The following is a 17,802-nucleotide window of genomic DNA, read 5'->3' on the forward strand; positions in this document are numbered from 1 at the left end:
AAAACGTTACACCTTATCACTTATATATAATATTCATACAAATGTTAGTGCTTTGAACGAGTGGTTTATCTAAACATATTGTCCTGTTTTTTTTTGAGTTTCACGTTATAAAACTAAATATTCAATTATAAAAATACAATTGTAGATCTATTCTATTAAATAAATACATTTTAATATTATCAAGATGGATTTAAATTGAACGTAAAATTACATAACAAGATATATACAGGAAGCTGCTGAATCTTAATATATCAGAAATATTATATGTATATATAATTTATTATTAATATTACAGTGATAATATTTGTTACAACAGTAGGTATTACGTGCTTTTATATGACCAAGTTACTATCAGACTAATACTACGTCACATCGTTATCTCGACTGATAAGATTTTAACGCTGTTCAGAATTACACACGTTCTAATAAATTATCATACGTACTGAGAAATTAAAATAATAATGGCCAGGTAAAACTCTAGCGAGAACATCGATTCGGCTAGGAGTGGACGAACAAAAGGTATTCGTCGTAAGTTAACGAGTCAACCTGCTGGGACAATGAGTCAGGGAAGCCGGGATCGTAAACAATCGCTTACTTTCTTTACAAATTAAAACAACACAAACTTATCTAGAAGTCGATGTTTAAGGGAGCTGTTCGTGTTGTAACAAGACGTGCTACAGCAGTTGACACGCGACTGATCTTGTGTTTTTGGTTTAAATTAAGCAATTATCATAGATACAACTATTAGACAACATAGATGCTATTATGATGCTTCGGACATCAATCGATATAAAGCAATTGGTCATACTTATTTAAACAAAACTGTGATTACATTTCAGACACTACATTATTTTTAGAATTAAATACACATTTTAAGTTAAGGGCTATTTATTTCTATGAGCATTTAAATGTTATTTTGTTATACAATTTCGCTGACATATTTTGTTATTAGCAGATAACGCGTTCTTGTACAATAATTTTATCCGCGGGAAAAACCGTCGGCTACAACTAGCGTACTCTGATGAAACAATAGTTATGACGTCACCCGCTCACTCACAAGTGTCTGTTATCACTCATTCATTTAATGATAAAAATAAATTATAATAAGCGAAATATAAAAATTCATATAAAACCGTATTATTTTATTTAGCTCTTTATTTATTTACTTTTCACCAACAATCACGTCTAATAGCCGAGTAATCCAGAATGCTGCAAGTACCCATCGAACTCCACCTGTAGCCCAATTTCGAATAATATCTCGATGTTTCGATAACCTATAAGCATTGTTTACGATGACACCAGCGTCTCCATTAATTAACACGCGACAGATATTCATGACGTCACTGATTTGTTTATGGCTGGTTATAAAAGGTATCTAAATATATTTTTGAATGAAACATACGAAAACTATATCATTATTATTATTCAAATTCAAATTACCATAAAAATATAGCATAATAAAGTGTAAGAATTTTTATAAGAGAAATAAAATAATATTTAATAAATTATATGAAGTAGGTGATGAACCGCTTTGCGTACGAGTGTATTATGCGCGCATCGGAACGCGGACAAGCGCATCGCTTTCCTGACTTTCCAGTGGCCAGTGGCCGACAACTTGCCGGACGAAATTATAACGTATATTAAATAAGGAAATCTATAGCGTGATCACATTATTCACTATCGCCTTTTACATCGTTAGCAGACGGGAAAGTTTACTAGTATAATATGCCGCTGCGACAATGACGAAAATGATTCTCAACTAAGCAATGGTGCGACTCGAAACAAAACGTTCGAACGATGTACGACTCAAATGGCTGTAAGTATACAGATGTGTGCAGATTATAAGGAGAACGAGGCAAGGACAGCGCTGGACGACCGAGGAGTCACTTGTCCTCTGTAGACACGAACAGAGCGCAGGTAGCCGACACAGAACATGACCATTGTTTATACACATACATTATACTATACGACGCAGTCGCACTGAGGCGGCCGCTCGGCGCGGACGGAGCGGCCGCGAGGAGTTCAGGAGAATACATACGGCGAACGTACTATATGCCTAGAATACATGCCATACATAGGTCATATACATATGATATCATATAATTCAGATCGAGTGCGAACAGAAATGAAAACGGTCGCATCGTAAATAACATTCCATGAGATGACTGCGACCGTCATAGTCTCCGCGCCGCGGCCCGCGCTCGATTGAACACCGTTACGTGAAACGAAATGTTGAGCGAGCGAGCGTGGCGGGAGAGGGGAAGGGGGTACGGAGCGAGCGGTAACGGGACGACAAGACCCGAGCACCGCCGAGGGCCGAATGCCGCGACGTGGTCGTACGGAGGGCGAGCGAGGAGCGGCGGCGGTGGCGGGCGGGGTGGAGGAGGGGTGCGAGCGGGGGTGCGCCACTTTATCGCGGCGAGCTGGCAACGCCGCGCGGGGCGGTTGGGGGAAGGGAGGGGGGAGAGGTCCGCCAGCCGCCAGCCGCCGGCCGCCAGCCGCCAGCCAGTGTTACCTTTGACGGTGGTTGGAGCGGTCGCCGGACGGTGGACCGTAGTGATGTCGCCGTCGGCACTCGCGCTGCACGTCTGTCATGTTGAAGTCGACTGTCGACTGTCGGGCTCGTTTGTGAACGATAACGATTATTAGCAATTACGGGATCCGTAGTGACGAGCGCGGATCGTGGATCGTGTGCCACATTACACGTTGGATTTGGATGTTACGGTTGGATTGATGGTGTGGTGACGATTCGATATTGAGAACGAAACAGTGCACTTCCTAATACACGAAGGATTGCTTAGTGTTACCATTTGGATTTTTTTCACGGTGATTTAGAGTGTGGATTTTGCGACAAAATAAATGCCAGTGACTTATCGAGTTTACAGAGTGGATTTGTGTTAGTTACCGAGGTGTGTAAAATAAAAACAGTGTGAACAGAAAAAAATTTGCATCTTGAATATGAACAAAAACTGATTGAATTAATTTCATCAAAAAATAAATAAAAAAGGCCATTGTAATAATTTACTACGATGAGATTTGGTACAGCTGATTGAAGAGAAATGGCAAAGTTCGAAACGTTCATCGTAGATGGAAAAAAGATAACGAAAGACATAAAAGAAAAATATTCTTATTTAGCAAAAAATATTAAAAGTTACAATTTGTGAGTGTATTAGTTCTAGAAGTAAAATTCGCGACTTATTATTTGGTGGACGCGCCACGATGAACGTTTCGGATGTTGACTGTTGTTGACGTTACGACTTCAGTCTGAAAACGAAGCACAAACAATCTGCGGACACAACTAAGAGCGAATAGAATGAACAAAAAGTAACAAAATATTTTTTGTTCTCGGCGATCCTGATGACAGAGACATGCATCGTGTTTCAGGGGGTGCGTTCAGACGACAGGACGGCGTACACGGCTAACACGACTGGCTACCCGGGACAGGGCTACGGTTACTCTGACAGACATCACCAACATAACATAGGACACAGAGGAAACGCGCCAAGGTAAGTACAGTACACTGCCTCCAACCACCGACGATACGTCGACATTCAACGACGGACGAGAGAAAACTTTCAGCCTTGTGTATAATGAGTGAATCGACAGAACACTAGCATTATATATGTCAAGTACGCGGTTTTTTTTAATCTGTTTATTGATTAGATTATCTGACAGGTGACCTCTATGAAAACTCTTCTGTTTCATTTTACGTATCTTATAATGATAATCGATTTGAACCTTCGTAAATATTAATTTCGCGCTACGTTCATAGTCACGTACACGTAAATAAACACGGTCTGCAAATAACGGGTATCAATAGAGCGATTACAGATGTTCAAGGTGTTGCTGTCACTATGAACGAGATGGAGACGGTTCCATCTTAGTACTATCTTATCCGGAACAAGTTTGTTTACATTTCGACTAAAACCGGAGTCTGTTTTTGTCTTATCGATAATAACGTGTTACACGAATGTAATAGCTCGAGAAAATAAAACAAATATGAAAGTTAAAAAGAGTAAATATCATAAATTAATTGTTTTATATTAAAGCGTAATCTAATTTAATTTAGATCCTCTAATAGTAATCTAAGAGTTCCTTAAACAATACAAAATGTAACGACGTGAAGCGCTATGCACATCGCTGCAATTATAATGAAAGAAATGAAAATGTGCTTCATTCACACGCACAAACGCTTTCGGCACCCTGCACACACACACGCACAAATAACACACACACGCGCAGAGAGCGCGCGCACACACACACAGCCGCGCACGCACACTCGCGTAGCGGCTCACTCACACAGACGCGCGCTGGGAATGCAAGCGGTGACTGCACTTTAGCTCTTACAATAAACACAAACAAACAATACATTAACACACTGAGCGCATCGAATAGTTGAAGGCTCATTAAAACAATTTTACTGCCTTTACATATCGGTTATCATTTTTATGTAACCGATGGAAACGGATCGAACGATTTACTTTATAAAAAATTTAGTTGCTACAGAGAGCCGTTAAGCATTCAACGGACCGCTTCCCATTATTATTTTTAATTCTGGCAACTTTTTTTTTTGGCTTAAAAAATACAAATTTTATTACTCTAAAAGTAACAACGGATAATGCTACGGTCTTAATCGAGGGCATAAGTATAGCGCATAACAGATCGACTAAAAGCTAAGGAACTTTCTAATAATAATAGTTGTTGGTATTTAGTCAGAAGTATTGGTGACAATCATGTATTAATAATAACTAAATACAGTTAAGTAACCGTGGGAAACTAACGAGCGTCCGACTGTACCGGGGGCGGACGGTGCGGAACACAGGCTCTAAGATCTGACTTCGCTTCATGGTTTAAGAACTCTATAACTATTAAATTAACATGCGTCAGTCACTTATTATAAGAGGAGACATACTGTAATTGAACCGGTTCAAAGTGATCAACGTGCGAATTAATCCAAACATGAAAACAAACAATGATTGCAGTGTAGTAAAGAATGTTAGAAGTGAGCGGGCTGCGCGCTGCGAGCCCACTTACCCTAAGCGACCGGCCACCCTTCCCGTTCATTGTGTGTCTCCCCAGAAGGTCGCCTCCATCCTAACCCCCGGAATTTGCTCCTTGAAGCATGATTCATTCGCTCTCCCGACCCGACCGTCAATTGACAACAATGAGATAAAAATCGATCAGACCGACTCTAATATAACTATTCGCGTCAACGACTACAACATAGAAAACAATTCGCATATAGCCTGCCGTCATCGACACTAAGATACGACATACGACAATAGTCACGTTAAACATCGCTATCGGAACTCGCTTGGTTTTCGCAAACAAAAAATAATCGATTTATTGATATATTGATATGGCGTTGACATCGAGCCGCTCGCACTAGGAGCGGATTTCAATTAAAGCTTCCAAACAGTATATGAGCGAACAGCGCCCACGAGACATTTTATACTTCCCATGATAGTCTCTCCGGAAGCAAGACTTCAGTGTCCTTATTTACACCGACACGTTCGATATAAAAAGGTTGAAACTGTTCGTATCTGTTGTAACGTCACTAGTATTATGGCGGCGCTGCGCGAGCCGAGCCACAATTTGAAGTGGCGTTTTAATGAGGGCGACCAACTGTCGACTCACCGGGGGTGAACACGGCTTCACGCGATTGTCATCTATACGAGGCTCGTAATTATTAATACCTTATTTAATATCGTATCGTACATCGAACACAATCTGTTGACAAGCGACGAAGTGTCGTTACGTGTTGTCATATACTTCACGGTCGATGCTAACCGGTAGTTAAAAACCTCTGATGTTTCAGATTCTTTATTAAATAAAACGGAGTAATTTTTAAGATATCGATCTAGCACGTGATTGTCACTAGTGCCAATTAGCTAAGAATTCACCACGTCTGCGCAACAATCTAAAATTAACTGCAGCCTATGTATCAAAATACCTACACGTTACTCGCCCATCTCTCAATAGTATGCCAAACACCTTCCAGCCTCTCGGAATAGAATCATAGTCATTCACAAATTGATTTATATCACACTAAACACTGGCCCTTACCCGCTCAGGAAGATCAAAGATTCTGGATCACGAACGGTTGCAGGCGGCGGCGGTGAACTGTTTGGATTTCGAAATAAATTAACACGTCCAATAAAAAACAGTCGTAGCCATATAAATATATTTAGAAAGTCAGCGGTCGAACTTAAGACAATGACGGAGTATCAGTATGTCGGTACTCGATGAGGTGTTCTGTAAAAAAATATTCCACGAAAATGATCAAAAGAAATGCCAAAACCGACCGTTCCCTTTCAAGACCCCAAATATTTTGAGCAGAGCGTAAGTGATTATTCGGATGTGGTACCTTCGTACGAAAAAAACTATCAGGATGCAGAACACTTTTGATTTTTTGTCGGTCGAGTTCTGTTCGGCAAAAGGAAAAAGTCTCAGACGTATCTATAAAAAGACGTGTAGCTCGGCTCGAGTTTACCTAAGGAAGGACCCTTGTAAATCATCTGCAGTGTGGATGTATTGTGTCGAGATGAGATGCGATGAGCGCTGTTGACTCGCATGTTTATTGGCTGCCGACGGCACTAAGTATCTGTTAAGCTATTTATTTACAACAATACTTAAGTGCCAATCCGATATCAAAGTTATAACTTATGTAAACTAATCGAAGCGTCGGATCCGCAGCGGTTTTATTTAGAAATAATGATTTGTAATGAGTCAATTGTTTTTTGAGTATAATTTCTGTTTTGGGCCCTACATCTGTCAGCAAGCTAACAAACAAAATTAGTTCCCATATTGTTTTTGTGTGAGTTTGTATTCATAAAAAAATAGACGGAATCACAATAGTCCACATTGTTGCACTACTACAGGAGCGCGAGTAACAATGAACCCGTGCGAGTGTTTGTCGGCCATTTGTCGAATGGGAATTATTAGGAAGGGCTCCGGGGAGGCTCAGGGCTCGGGAATTCGCCCCAAAAGCAGTTCACATGAAACGTTCTCCCACTCCGGCGCCACACAAAAAATGAAACACATCCCGAGTGAAACACAGGGGTAACAACGCCTCGCTCTTTATGCTACGACCATATTGATTTTTTTCTCTCATTGTTCATAAAATAATAAAATCTCTGTACACATAAAAGAAGATCTTGCGCTGATAAAATTTAAGTCGAATATCGAATCCGAGTAGGTACGTTATTAATCGATGCGTTAACGTGATGAATGTTAAATGTAATAGTTTGCGAGGCGAGGCCGCTCTTGATATAATAGAAACTAGTCGCTGGTCCTACGTGAAACAAACTTAACGAGAATTTATTTTGCATAATCGGTGAAATCGTTTTAGCACGAACCACCGACGGTCATAAAAATAACAATCACTTTTCAGACGCAAATAACAAACGAGAATTATAAATACAGTAAACTATGATAAACTATATTTCTATATGATTTTCATTACATGATTAGTTTCGATGCGGCGAAAGGAACCCGCACAGTAAAGACCAAGGCGGAGGTTTATAAACATAACATATGTCGGCCAGGTCTTGGAGGTGTCCAGTAGTAATGTGTGTTTATTGGTACAGCGGCTATGGGTGCCCCGGCGGAGCGGGCGCGATGAGCGGCGGAGGCGAGAACGCGCAGTTCGGCGCCACCGCCGCGATGGTCGCCGCGGCCACCACGGCCGCGATGCAGGACTCGCAGCCCTTCTCACAGGTAACCAGAGGCCAGAAGACGCACCTCTACAAATGTTTAGTACAACTTCCTTCCAACATCACACTCAGATTACTAGCAACCCCAGCAATCGGTAATCTAAATTTACGAAAACCCTAATATCAACATAAAATTTCCACATTCCAGATGCAAAACAACATGACGATGGGAAATCCCCAGTACAGTGCGATGAATGGCTACGGTCAACAACGCAGCCACAATCCCGCGATGACGGGAATGGGGATGGGTGGCAACGGCGGGATGAACGGAATGACCGGCATGGGACAGATGGGGAACGCCATGACCGGCATGAACCCCATGGCTCAGATGGCCAACATGGGGATGCACGCGAATATGATCTCCTCTCAGATGGGACCGGGGCAGATGGGGAACTCCGCGAAGATGGGCCCGGGGTATCAGAGGCGGCACACGCCATACCCCTCGGGGACGATGATTATGGGTTCCCGAAAGACCCAATACATGGGCGGCCAACCCGGCTTCGGCCCGGCTCCCGCCCAGTACCAGACGGGTTACGGCGGACGGCCGGGCTTCCAGAGTCAGTATCCGCCGCAGCAGCCGCTCGGAGCCAGTGGGAACTTCGGATCGGGTATGAGAGGCACCATGAGACAATCGACTCCGCCGTACTCTAACCAGGGACAGTATTTTAACGGAGGAGTTCCTAATCAATTCCCACAGCATCAGGCCGGTAACGGCCAGTATGGAGCGCAGTACGGCGGACAGTTCGCGCAGGAAGTGGCCATGAGATCTAACATGAGCTACCAGCACAGTCCGGTCCCCGGTAACCCGACGCCTCCTCTGACGCCGGCCAGTAGTATGCCGCCCTACATCAGCCCCAACGCTGACGTCAAACCTCACTTTAACGAGCTCAAACCACCGATGGGCATGCAGAGTAAGTCAATAACTCTTGAGAAATGTATACACTTCCCGCTAATGTATATTCTATTGTAAATGTTTCTAACAGTGATCATTCTCTGATTCCAGATGACGAGCTCCGGTTAACATTCCCCGTAAGAGATGGTATCATATTACCACCTTTTAGATTAGAACATAATTTAGCAGTTAGCAATCACGTATTCCAATTAAAGCCTACGGTACATTCAACATTAATATGGAGGTGAATATCGAGATCGAGTACACGGAACCTGTTTAAAATGTCCCAATACAAAATACTAACTTTAATGACATTTCTTACCAGATCTGATCTGGAGCTGCAGCTCAAGTGCTTTCATCACGAAGACAGACAGATGAACACCAACTGGCCGGCGAGCGTGCAGGTGTCCGTGAACGCCACGCCGCTCGTCATCGACCGAGGAGAGAACAAGACGTCACACAAACCGCTGTACCTGAAGGAGGTCTGCCAGCCCGGGCGGAACACCATACAGATCACCGTCTCCGCCTGCTGCTGTGTAAGTTACCACTCGCGAACTACGAGCACGAGCAGAATGATAGAGTTGAAACTAACCATGTCAATGTTGCTTCCAGTCGCACCTCTTCGTATTACAATTAGTCCACCGGCCGAGTGTGAGGAGCGTGCTGCAAGGATTGCTGAGGAAGCGGCTGCTGACGGCCGACCACTGTATCGCTAAGATCAAGATGAACTTCAACCAGTCGCCGGCTCAGAACAACAGCTCGAGCGCGCCCAGCGACAGGGACGGCGTGGAACAGACGGCGCTTAAAGTGTCGTTGAAATGTCCGATAACCTTCAAGAAGATCACCCTCCCGGCCCGGGGCCACGAGTGTAAACACATACAGTGCTTCGACTTAGAGTCGTATCTGCAACTAAACTGCGAGAGGGGCTCGTGGCGATGTCCGGTCTGCAAGTAAGTGTCCGACGCCGCTTGTTCGTTACATATGAAACACGCGCAGTTATATTAACGATAATATCAATCTACAGTAAGCCAGCTCAGCTGGAAGGGTTAGAAGTGGATCAGTACATGTGGGGCATCCTGAACACCTTGAACACGTCTGACGTCGACGAAGTGACCATCGACAGCGGGGCCAACTGGAAAGCTACCAAGATATCCGCCAACCCCGGCATCAAGGTACGCGGTGACTCCACACGGCGCGTGTAACGTTTTCCCGTTTCCGATATTAACTACGGTTTGAATTGCAGCAAGAAGACGACAGCAACGACAACAGTGGGAAGAGAAGCAAAGCGGTGTCCCCGGGCTCCATGAACATGCCCACCATGAACAACTGGGACATGACCCAGGCTCTGTCGCCCTACCTGCCGCCCGACATGAACACCATCGCCAGCGGGTCCATGATCTCATACAACCAGGGAGGACAGAACAGGAACTCGGGCTCCAGCAACAACAACTACGACTTCGGCATCAACAGCGGACCCAACAGCAACGAGTTCGCCGGCAACGGACCGCTCGCACACCTCAACGACAGCGTTAACTCGCTCGACCCCTTGAACGCCATGGAGAAGACCCTCAACGAACAGGTAGGAGACACGTGACTTGTTGATGCGAGGGTCGCTTGCTGCCTATAGCCAGCTAAACACACAATGAGTGAACTTTGAATTGCTGATATGTTTAAATTCCTATCGACGATCGATATCTGGTTATCGTCCTCACAGCCTTAGACTATATGTTTAATTATTGTAACAGATGCCCCACACACCCCACACCCCCCACACGCCGGGGTCCGCTCACACCCCGGGCGGAGGAGCGACCCCGGGCTCCAGTCACACGGGGCCCCCCTCGGTGGACCGGCACCCCCTCACGGACGTCGACATCCCGGCCGACCTGAACTTCGACCCCGCAGCGGTCATCGACGGAGAGGGCACCGACAACTTGAATGTGAGTCTCAGCCACCGTGCCTTATACAGTATACGAGACTAGAATGACCTTAGGACCACTGAGTCTTGCCTTTGATATAATACCCATAGCACGGGTTTACGTCCTCATTACTTCGGTGGTATGTATGGTGCGTGTGTGCCCCCAGCTGTTGCCGGAGACCAGCGTGGACCCCATGGAGCTGCTGTCGTACCTGGAGGCGCCGGCGCTGGGCGAGCTGCTGGCCACTCCGCCGTCGTCGTCGTCGTCCGCGGGCAGCCTGGCGCCGCGCGCGCCGTCCTCCGACGACCTCCTCGCTCTGTTCGAGTGAGCCGCCGCCCGCGGCACGATTGTGATACTAGCTTAGTTCCTCCGCCACCACGTTGATGCAACGCGGCCTTTTAATGTTATATATAGTTAATGTCGGCCGCACGCGCGCTCACACGCGGACGCGGGTTGGACACCGACCGTCCCGTGTCCGCGGCCCGTGTGCGGCTGCCGATTGTAAATAATGAGAGAGTTTATTTTATTGATATTTGTTACGACCGCGAGTCGCGGCCGCCTGTACATATAGAGGTCGGCGGGGTCGCCGGGGTCCGCGGGGGGGGCGGATCTTATAGTTCCTATTAAAGCGAGTGAACTATATCGTTCAATTGCCTAATAATGTTTAATATTCCTCGACGTCTTCGCAAGTTCTGCATTTTTAAATCGTAAGATATAGATGACTCGCTTCTGGGGTGATACGTCGGCAACGGGTCGTCCCACGGACTCGCCGTCCGAGCGGACGAGGCGTGTGCGCGAACGCGACCTCTGTTAAATTATTTTGCGTTATGTGAAACGAAGAATGATACAAATATATTTTGATTTCTATAAAAAAAGATTAATGAACTGTATTATTTGTAAATAAGAATCTAGCTAAGTATATTATATGATCTAGTTATAACTAGGAAAACATGGCAGATACTTATACGACGGCCAGTCTTAGCGTAGTACCTATTACTAAATTAAAATCTACACATGGTTTTACATGTACATAGAAGTTACGAACGCCAGCCGACGCAGGCGCGGAGTGCGGCGCGGGCTCGCGTCACCGTTTCTAGTGAAATTTATTAAAGAAATAATAGCGTGACATCAACACGGCCATCACATACAGCCACCACCCAGCACACGAGGCCGCACTCCGCGCGCTCTCATACATAAATTCCAGGTTGTTTGTATATCAGTAGTCTCTCTCAATGTGTGCTCATCCTGACCGTTCGCCGCTAGTCTCGCCGCCCGCGACCCAACCAGAGCAATAACGATAGCTTCAGATTATTATCACTAGTTGTTTAAATCATAGTTTATACGGATTGTTGATACCTCGCGCGAACACCGCGATGAGCATCGCATTGACGACATCTTGTTTCACGTATTTTCAAATGAACGGTTTTCTTTCTTCGGGTTTCTGTGACGGAGTTAGCTGTTCCACAGACCTGCACGAAGCCGAACATCAACGCTTCCGATGAACCTAAATGGAATTAAGTTCCCGTCAGACAGTCCTTCGACGCCTTGTAGAGCACAGCCGGCGGTCGCCACGTGCTGTGGCATATTTAATGTTCCCGCGATCTGACCTCGCGGGGCCGTCCGTCTGAGTCACTCGAGTTAAGCATCGCTTCAATCGATGATCCGTTGATGGACTGTATGTAATCTCTTCACTAACTTTTTGTAAAAAATATAATGTTTTGTTAACGTTCACTTGCTGCGTGGACGCGTCCTTAGTGTTAGTCGACTGTTACGGAGACGGTAACATGTTAGCTTTGTACGAGGCGGTGGTCAATTACTCCACGTAGGGAAGAGCGTCGCGGAGTCCCGGGTCTAGTTGACCACGGCTTTTTAACTTTAAAATACATACTTTTAAGGGACCTTCAATTCCACTTAGCTAGTGCTATTTATGGTAGATTGTCGCCTTTGGATGAATCACGTCGATTTTTGTGAGACCAATTAATAAAAAATTTTCTACAATTTTACCTCCGTAGGGTAAACGACGTTTGTTTTTATAAAATTTAAATATAATAAAAAATATAGTAGCATATCACGTACGCCGAAGACAAGAATCGAGGCAAAGGATTCATCCAATAGAGTGGCACGTTACGAGATGTTTTGTTGAGCATTGTACGGAACCGATGTGGACTGCGACACGAGGAGCATTTGGAAATAAGTGAATGAGAGAGGAGTTAAGGAACCGGCTGAACCTACCGTAGAATAACTTCAATTTAAAACATTTTAATAATCTGGTTGATGAAATTAATTTCAAAATGTATAAAATGGGAAAAAAAAAACACATAACATTTTTATGTTATTGAAAATAAAATGAATCTAAAAAAATATTAAGCAATGACTTTTATTTTCGGATTTGTTTCACGAGCTATGTGAATGTTGGAGGGTTAGTATTGAGGTGAGTTGTGACACTGCTCGATACTACGAAACAAAAACTTATATCTACAGAGACATTGTACATATCATACAGGTTTTGTGTCCATGAACCCTTGATGTGTTTGTGGTAATCTATGAAAAATATTTTCACAATACAACATAGTAATTAGCAGAGGTTTCTGTCGTCACACTCCTCACGAAACGTTTGCCGTTACTCATACTATAACCTACGATAATACTGTTCGAAGATTTATAAACGGAAAACTGTAAACTCTCCGTGTGTAGTGTGACGATAGTACATCATGGTAGTTAAGCGTATTACTATATGTCTATTTGATTTGACGTTTTTTTTATTCAAATCAGCAAAAAGATTTCTAACTTTAGTTTTACTCATTAGTCGTTATTTGTACATTCAATATACGATTTTTTGAAATAATCAGAGACAATTGAATGCCTGTGCCCTTGTATTAAAAGATACGCTCTTGCAAATGGACGAACTTTGCAACTTTACTATTATTAATTCGATATAAAATATATTGGATTGTAATGATGGATACCTACGTATGAAAAACAATACACAATCCCTGAGGATATTTGTGCATCGGCCTCCAGACCAGACATATTTATGTATTCTAGAATTTTAAAGCACGCTGTGATGATAGAGCTTACGGTTCCTTGGGAAACCAACATCCCCAAAGACCATACCATCAAGGTCAACAAATATTACGAGCTCACAAACGAACTCACTCGAAATAGGTTCGTCGTGGATTTATACGCGGTAGAAGTGGGAGCGAGAGGTATAACTGCTAAATCTCTCTACAACCTACTAAAAGACTTGGGCGTGTCCAGAATTCACATCAATTCATTCTTGGAACGTTCTTCGAAGGCAGCCCTAGTAAGTTCTTTTCAAATTTGGTTAGGTAGGGAGAGGAGCTTGGACAGTGGAGGTGAGCTTTTAATGCACGTTAGACAGGGGCCCCTTAAACCTACACCTGGGTCGCAAGTCCCAGGCACTGTTGAAGATCCTCTCCCTGCAACGCGATGGTCCTGACATCCGCACGGTGAATCCGCTGAATGCTAAGAGGTTTCGTCTCATAATGTCATATGCTAATTAATAGGGGTTGAGGTTTAAGTTTTCAAAAAAATATATAAACCAGTAACCCCTTGAAAAAAACGGACCAAACCAATATGCAGAATTATATAAATAGATGTATTTTTTAATTATTATTCTAACCTATTTGCATCGCCGTTCCAGAACGGCCGACAGGAGAACTTATTTAGAGAGCAGTGAAAAGTAATATTTATGACGCATTTTATTGCAGCATTGGAAGCTAAGATATAGTTATTTTTAATTTAACTCGTGTGAAGTTATTTGTTCGTTCTTCCTGAATCGTTTCGATCTCAGCTTTAGTTTTGTGCGCATTGCCATTTATAAGGCAACTGAGAGACAGTATAGTATAAGTGTGATGACTGATGTCATACTTATATATACGTATACATAAGAATATTTCCTAAGCTTCTCTCATTTACAGATAACACAAGTGCTACCACTGCAGGTGCACTGTAGATTAATTCATAGTGACGTCGTATATCAGAAAAAAATATTTACAATGGTGCTATAAACATTTGGTAGTATAAAAAAGTAGAAATGAAGTAATAAACATATATGCTAATTAGTTTTAGATGTTGTGTCTGTAATATCCCCTGAACTTACTACAATACTGAAAGTTGTTGGTTTCCACAAATCATTCAAACATCATGGCATAACTAGGAAACAAAAATAAGATTTTATTATTGAGGACGTATTTGTCTTTTAACTTTGAGACGAATATGTAGAAAATCATTGACCTTTCTAAGATGCATTGACCTCAAAATATATTAAAATATATCTTTATTTTTTCACTAAATGCTCTGTTATTTAGGTTATTACTTTAGTGTGGCTGATTCTGCTTTAAATGTCTGCAAACGACTTTCAGAAAACAACTATAAATTTTAATATGAATAATAATAGTACAACACTATTGTGACATTTGGCGACCACTCGACATTGAACAGTCTTGACATTAGCTTAATAATGTTACCATAACACACGATACTGATTGGTTGCGGTACCTAGAGATAAAACAGTTGGTGATAAGACTTCCATTTTAAATAAACTTAATGAGTGTGTGGATCTAATGCTAAATAATGTGTAGGAAAACATTTTATACTAATAATCATGTTTTAAAATTAAGAATTAATTTTCCTCAAGAATATAAATGATTGCTCTTTGTATATTTTTTCTTTTAATTAATACATTTAGCATGCACTACGCTCCCTGAAGTTTAATTGTTTGAATGTCCACATTCATTTTGTGTTAAGAGCATCTCAACAATTTTTCTTAGTATTCATAACAGATTACGAGAATAATTTTTTTTCTTATATCGTTTTATAATTGTCAATGTATAGTGCGATTTACTAAATCTTAAGGTCAATGACATATTCCTTATGTAGGTTGATTTTTTTAAATAATATCAAATGACTTATAGCAATGGTTGTATTCAAGAAAAATTCCTATCGATGTTTTTTTCTCAATAAATCTACAATGCCAGTGGACTGTATTATTGACCAAATACCAAATATTTTTACTTAAGAAATTGAACACACAGGTATAAGGGGTACACAGAGATATAAGGGTAGGTTTACACGAGGTACACAAGAGTATTAGTCCGGTGTCAAAATTATTCAGGTTAAATTTTGGGAGTGGTTTCGCTGTTGACCCTATATTGGCCATCTAAATTGATCTGGAATTCAATCACATGCATATCAAGGAACGAAACCAGTAGTCGGATACACTTATTCGTAACTTCAGCTATGATTTTTACATATGATATTATTTATCGTCGTTATATATTTACCTTAAATTTTTTTAAGCGCGATTTTAAATTACTATTAAATGGAAATGTAAAATAATGTGGTTATCATGTAAGTTTTATATGTAGTACTAAAATTAGTGTAGTGGTATTTCTGCTATACGAACGGTAACTGGTTTTACGTCGAGGAAGTCTTGTAACGTCTTTGAAATTGGTTACATAGTAAAAATATAGTTTGTAGTAATAGAATAACACTTCCAATGATGAAGGCCTCAGGAACACTGTGGATGTCTTCATTCAATTTCATAAAGGACAATTTTAAAAGTGTAATTATGTTATCTTCCTAGTGGTATTAGTATAGTGATTAAGGTCGCTTCTCAAAGAGTAAAGAACACATACAGGTCTCTAAGAGAAAGGAATTAACTGGTTTTGTGTGATAGAATGAAGAAGCAAAAACATTAAACATAATTACAGCATTTTATTATAAAGAAACTCTCAGATAAATTAAACTTAATTGTCTAAGATATATAGATACTTTTAAAATGATTCGCAAATAATAACGTGAAGTAATTCTTTTATTGAGATTTTAGAATATTCAATTGACATCAAGACAGTGTTGTTGATATGTTGTTGGTCTTCTTGTCTTCAAGACTCCATGCCTGACATCCTTGTGGCGCACATTGTGGCTCTTTTAAGTATTTAAGTGAAGTAGTCTAAGAAGGCTTGCGTTATGGTTATTTGTTTGTAGCTTTTAAGTTAAGTATTAAATTTCCCTACGACTAAACTATGTGACATCCAGGAATGTTAGCTGTAAAGCTTCTTTATCGAGTTCATGGGGGTAGAGTCTCAGTAGAATCGATATCCCAAAATGAAAATTGTTTTGTCTACTTTAAACCCACATTACATATTGACATTCGAATTTAACTTAATTATTATTTTTGTAAAAAATAAATACATTTTTCTTTTACGTTTTTCTTTTTTATTTATTGTTATATTTTACACCTACGAAATCAAAAATTGGATGTTTACTTTCAAACGATTTTAGGCACTACTTTGACTTTCTATCTCTCTCTCTCTTTCTGATTACTAATGATGAATATCTTCTAAATCAGATTCGACGATCATAACATATCTTGCACGTGCCTAGACATGGCGGTACTCGCGACGTAACGCATCTTGTGAAAATTGATGATCTCCAAACAAAAGTTGAAGAATGTGACGATGGAAGAGTCAAATAAGGATCAAGACCATGACTAATTATATAATCAGAAGAGGTTTGAGAGTTACATGTTGAATATTATCTTAAAGGTGGTTGGAGACATACAATTTTCCCAACGGATGGGAAGTAGAGATGTGTGTGTGCGATTTTCTTAAAACCTCTACATGGTAAATGTAACACAGAAGTAGATTAACTGTTTAAATCCTTGCTGTACGCGTGAGAAAGCAAGTATCGAGCTTTAGCTCTCTAAAGTAAAGCCTATAACATACCAAAAGCCTGACTATTAAACATGTGCTCATGACTGACTCAGAAAGTTCTTGCTCTTTATTGAAAAAGCGAGATTTCTAGGAGTATAAAGGTAAGAGATTGAAATTCTGATAGAAATATTAGTAAGTTGTACTCTGACCGAAAGGATCTGGAGACTGCAGGAACGCCTTAATCCTCAACCCTAGTGTTCACAACCGGGTGTCTCATTTGTCACTAACCGGAACTATGGAGCAAACCTGGGATTATCCACAGTTGGTGAGGCAGCCATTGGTGGGTGTCTAGCCAACTTATTGGACTTTCTATTGACTATTGGGAGGCCAGTGAAGCAAACTTCTTGGACCATTCTGCCCTGCAGCATATATATACCACTAAACCTTCAAAAACTCTTTGAATGGACTAGCTAATGTATCAGCATACCGTGTTATTCTATGAACTGGTGCAGGTGGTGTCAAACTTCAACCCGAAATGACGGGTAGAGAAGCTCTCGTAATTTGTGGAAAGTGTGATGCCTAGAACCCTATGCAGCATAAGT

The 17,802-nt window shown here is 41.7% G+C and overlaps 1 protein-coding gene across 2 annotated transcripts; it reads left to right on the forward strand.

The window, feature by feature from the left end:
• The first annotated feature begins 2,494 nt into the window (after positions 1-2,494).
• On the forward strand, positions 2,495-12,890 carry LOC116767095 (zinc finger MIZ domain-containing protein 1). 2 transcript variants are annotated; one of them, XM_061521468.1, is made up of 11 exons: positions 2,495-2,909; positions 3,365-3,506; positions 7,590-7,719; positions 7,864-8,626; positions 8,719-8,851; positions 8,933-9,143; positions 9,220-9,557; positions 9,632-9,779; positions 9,851-10,186; positions 10,353-10,544; positions 10,690-12,890. In XM_061521468.1, exons 3-11 carry the CDS (start codon positions 7,621-7,623, stop codon positions 10,849-10,851), a joined length of 2,382 nt encoding a protein of 793 aa, XP_061377452.1. In that variant the 5' UTR covers positions 2,495-2,909; positions 3,365-3,506; positions 7,590-7,620; the 3' UTR covers positions 10,852-12,890. The 2 variants fall into 2 exon arrangements, with proteins under 2 accessions (XP_061377452.1, XP_061377451.1); XM_061521467.1 differs by having other exon boundaries at positions 3,385-3,506.
• Positions 12,891-17,802: the final 4,912 nt, after the last annotated feature.

This window comes from Danaus plexippus, chromosome 10 (genome assembly GCF_018135715.1).
Source record: "Danaus plexippus chromosome 10, MEX_DaPlex, whole genome shotgun sequence".
NCBI classification, from domain to species: Eukaryota; Metazoa; Arthropoda; class Insecta; order Lepidoptera; family Nymphalidae; genus Danaus; species Danaus plexippus.

Excerpts from the sequence above, each read along its gene's own strand:
- LOC116767095 (XM_061521468.1), top strand. The coding sequence starts at position 7,621 with ATGAGCGGCGGAGGCGAGAACGCGCAGTTCGGCGCCACCGCCGCGATG. Across the intron at positions 9,780-9,850 it reads CCGCCAACCCCGGCATCAAG|CAAGAAGACGACAGCAACGA; the intron begins GTACGCGGTGAC and ends TTTGAATTGCAG. Across the intron at positions 10,187-10,352 it reads AGAAGACCCTCAACGAACAG|ATGCCCCACACACCCCACAC; the intron begins GTAGGAGACACG and ends TTATTGTAACAG.